Raw genomic sequence first — 3,892 nt, 5'->3', positions numbered from 1 at the left:
AATCACTTTACGCTTCAGCTCCGCATATGACTTTTTTCTGTCTGATGCCGCCTTCAGTCGATCCCAAATCAATCTAACTTTATCTTTAGTATCAGAAATCAATTCAGGACCCAGCATACGCCGTCCACCCAACTCAGTCCAACACGATGGAGTACGACACCTACGACCATACAATGCCTCGTAAGGTGCCATCTGTATGCTAGACCGGTAGCTATTGTTATACACAAACTCTACTAACGACAAGTAGTCCTCCCAACTACCTCGGAAATCAATTACACAACTCCTTAACATGTCCTCTAGTATCTAAATCACCCTCTCCGACTGACCGACCGTCTGAGGATAGAACGCAGTACTGAAGTCCAACCTTGTGCCGAATGCCTCGTGTAACGTTTCCAGAACCAAGACATGAAATGAGGATCTCTATCAGATACTATAGAAACCGGTAGCCCATGCAGTCGCACTATCTCAGACATATATAGTTTAGTCAGTTTCTATAGCGAGTAATCAGTATGGATAGGTATGAAGTGAGCAGACTTGGTCAACTGGTCCACAATGACCTATACCGAATCTTTCTTATAAGGTGTTAGGGGCAGTCCACCAACAAAGTCTATAATTACTCTTTCCCACTTCCATAGTGGAATCTTAACTGCTGAAGCAACCCCGAAGGCAGTTGATGCTCTAATTTAACCTGTTTGCAAGTCAGACACTTACTCACAAAATTAATAACTTCACGCTTAAGTTCTGGCCACCAATATAACTCCCGAAAGTCTCGGTACATCTTATTCCCACCAGGATGCATGGCGTAAGGACTACTATGCGCCTCTTGCAGTATAGATTACCTCAAATTAGTATCCTTCGGTACACAAACTCTCCTACGGAAACAAAGTACCCATTTGCTATTCAGCCCAAAATCTGAAGTTTCCACATTTCAATTTGTCGGAAACGAGAACCCAGTAACTCATCCTTCAACTGCTTACCTTTAATCTGCTTAAGCCACCTTGGTTTAACTTGAAGTTCAGCTAGTTAACTACCATCATCAAATAGGCTAACACGAGCAAACATCGCCCTTAAATCAGTAACTTCCCTACGGCTCAGTGCATCAACTACCACATTAGCCTTACCAGGATGGTATTCAATCGAACAGTCATAATCCTTCAGCAACTCAATCCATCTATGCTGCCTAAGGTTCAACTCCTTCTGAGTGAGGAGATACTTGAGGCTCTTATGATCCGTGTAAATGATACACTTCTCACCATATAGGTAATGTCTCCAAATTTTCAGTGCGAATACTATCGATGCCAACTCCAAGTCATGCATTGAGTAATTTGATTCATGCATCTAAAGCTGATGAGACGCATATGCCACTACCTTGCCCTCTTGCATCAACACACATCCCAAGCCAACATGTGATGCATCACTGTAGACAGTGCCTTCCTCGATTCTGGCTATATTAAGACAGGGGCCTCAATCAGAACCTTCTTAAGTTTCTCAAAACTATCCTACTGCTTATCAGTCCAGTTCAACGATACTCCTTTACGCAACAACTTAGTCAGGGGTGCAGCAATCAACGAAAACCCCTCAACAAACTGTCTATAATACCCTGCCAATCCCAGAAAACTCCGAATCTCAGATACCAACTTAGGTTACTTCCAATCCAAAACCACTTCAATTTTTTGAGGATCAACCCTAATCCCCTCAGCAGATATTACATGGCCCAGAAAAGTTACCTCACATAACCAGAATTCACACTTACTGAATTTAGCATACAGTTGCTTCTCCCTCAAAATCTGTAAAACAACCCGGATATGTTCATCATGGTCCTCCTCAGTCCTTGAATACACCAGAATGTCATCTATAAATGCCACTGCAAACTGATCCAGATAGGACAGGAACACTCAGTTCATCAGATCAATAAAAGCTGCTGGTGCATTCGTCAGTCTGAACGGCATCACTAGGAACTCGTAATGACTGTATCGAGTCCTAAAGGCTATCTTATAAACATTTGTTTCTTTGACCCTCAGTTGATGATATCCTGATCGAAGATCAATCTTAGAGAAAATCAAAACTCCTCAAAACTGATCAAATAGATCGTCTATCCTCGGTAAAGGATACTTATTCTTGATAGTCAGTTTGTTCAGTTGTCGATAGTCGATGTACATATGCATAGTTCCATCCTTCTTCTTCACAAATAAAATCGATGCTCCCCACGGAGACACACTAAGACGGATGAATCCTCGATCCAGTAACTCTTGAATTTGAGCCTTGAGCTCTATGAGCTCTTTCGGTGCCATTCTCTAAAGGGTGATAGAAACTAGAGCTGTACCAGGCAAAAGCTCTATCCCAAAATCACTTCACGTTTAGGAGGTAACCCCGGTAGCTCATCGAGAAAAACATCCAGAAAATCCCTAACTGTTTTATATCTTTAATAGACCAAGCCTCAGAACCAGAAGCACTGACATAGGCTAAATACGCCTCGCAACCCTTACGAACCAACTTCTCAGCTCTAAGTGTAGAAATCACATTTGAAAGATAGTTCCGACGCTCCCCAACCACAACCACCTCGTCACCCTCCGCAGTTTTTAGTACCACCCGCTTAGCAGCACAATCCAAATTTGCCTAATGCTTAACTAGCCAATCCATACACAGTATCAAGTCAAATTCCCCAAAAGGGAGTTCCATTAAGTCCGCCAAAAAGATCCTACATTGAACCTCCAAAGGTACCCCCTTAAACAGTTTATTTACTCTCACTGACTGCCCTAATGGACTTAACATAGTAACTTCGCTCGTAGTGTTCTCACACGTCACACCCAAAGTCTCAGACACAGTGCATGCTATATAAGAGTGAAATGACCCAACATCAATCAATGCAGTGTAAGGTACATGATGAACAAAGAACGTATCTGAAATAACATTTGGGGCATCTTCGTCCTCTCGACGACGTGCAGCATAAACTAGAACTGATTGGCTGACCTCAGTATGACCAGCACCTCTGGCCGGTGCTCCACGACCACGGCTCATACCATTCCCAACACTGGCCTGACCACAGCCTCTCAGTGGCTACTGAAAACCTCTCTGCGGCTGAACAGCACCTCTACCAGTAGCTTGCATCTGATCGGGCCTCCGTGGACAATCCCTAATTCGGTGCTCTATAGGCCTACACCTCAAACATGCCCCCATCTAAACCCAGCACTTGCCCTGATGGCATTTCCTACAAATAGTAAAAGGCTGCAATCCAGTAGCAACAACAGGGGCTCCAACTCTGACATGCCCATTAAATCTGGCCTTTTTCTTAGGCCCCATAGTTGAACCTGAGGGATCCCAAACCCTTTCTTTCTTCCCCTATCCTTTTCACAATTCTGATGCTCAGCACGCTTCACATCCTCAGCGATCTTCGCCTTTTCTACCAACACTGCAAAATCCCGTTCCCTCTGTGGAGCTACCAAAACTCGCAGATCATCTCTGAGGCCATCCTCAAAATGAACACGGCACTCATACTCATTGCCACTATGCCTCGTGCATAGCGACTCAATCGCAAGAATTTCGCCTCATATTCAACCACAGACTTATCCCCCTGAGTCAGACTCAGAAACTCCCTCCTGCGGGGATCCACATAACTAGCGCCCACATATTTCCCTTAGAAAGCATTCTTGAAAAACTCCCAAGTCAAACGATCAGGCTAAGTACCATCTTTCACTGTAAGCCACCACTGATAGGCTTCATCTCACAATAACGACACTGCACCTTTCAGTTTCTACTCTGGGTGCAATCGAGGTCATCCATGATCCTCTTCGTGGCCTCAATCCAATATTCAACCACATTAGGGGCAACTCCAGCATACCCCTAAAGATCTTAGACCCATTAGACCTGAGTCGTTTTGTTATTGACCCACGAC

General features: G+C 44.1%; 1 protein-coding gene across 1 annotated transcript; it reads right to left on the bottom strand.

Annotated features, from left to right (window-relative positions):
* Window positions 1-613: 613 nt before the first annotated feature.
* Window positions 614-3,018, bottom strand: LOC108477675 (uncharacterized). Its single transcript, XM_053022895.1, has 4 exons — window positions 2,852-3,018; window positions 2,351-2,420; window positions 1,728-1,871; window positions 614-688 (listed from the first exon to the last, which is right to left on the bottom strand). Exons 1-4 carry the CDS (start codon window positions 3,016-3,018, stop codon window positions 614-616), a joined length of 456 nt encoding a protein of 151 aa, XP_052878855.1.
* Window positions 3,019-3,892: the final 874 nt, after the last annotated feature.

The sequence above is a fragment of the Gossypium arboreum genome, chromosome 12, assembly GCF_025698485.1.
Source record: "Gossypium arboreum isolate Shixiya-1 chromosome 12, ASM2569848v2, whole genome shotgun sequence".
In the NCBI taxonomy this organism is placed as follows: domain Eukaryota; kingdom Viridiplantae; phylum Streptophyta; class Magnoliopsida; order Malvales; family Malvaceae; genus Gossypium; species Gossypium arboreum.
This window is presented reverse-complemented; position numbering and strand designations above follow the sequence as displayed.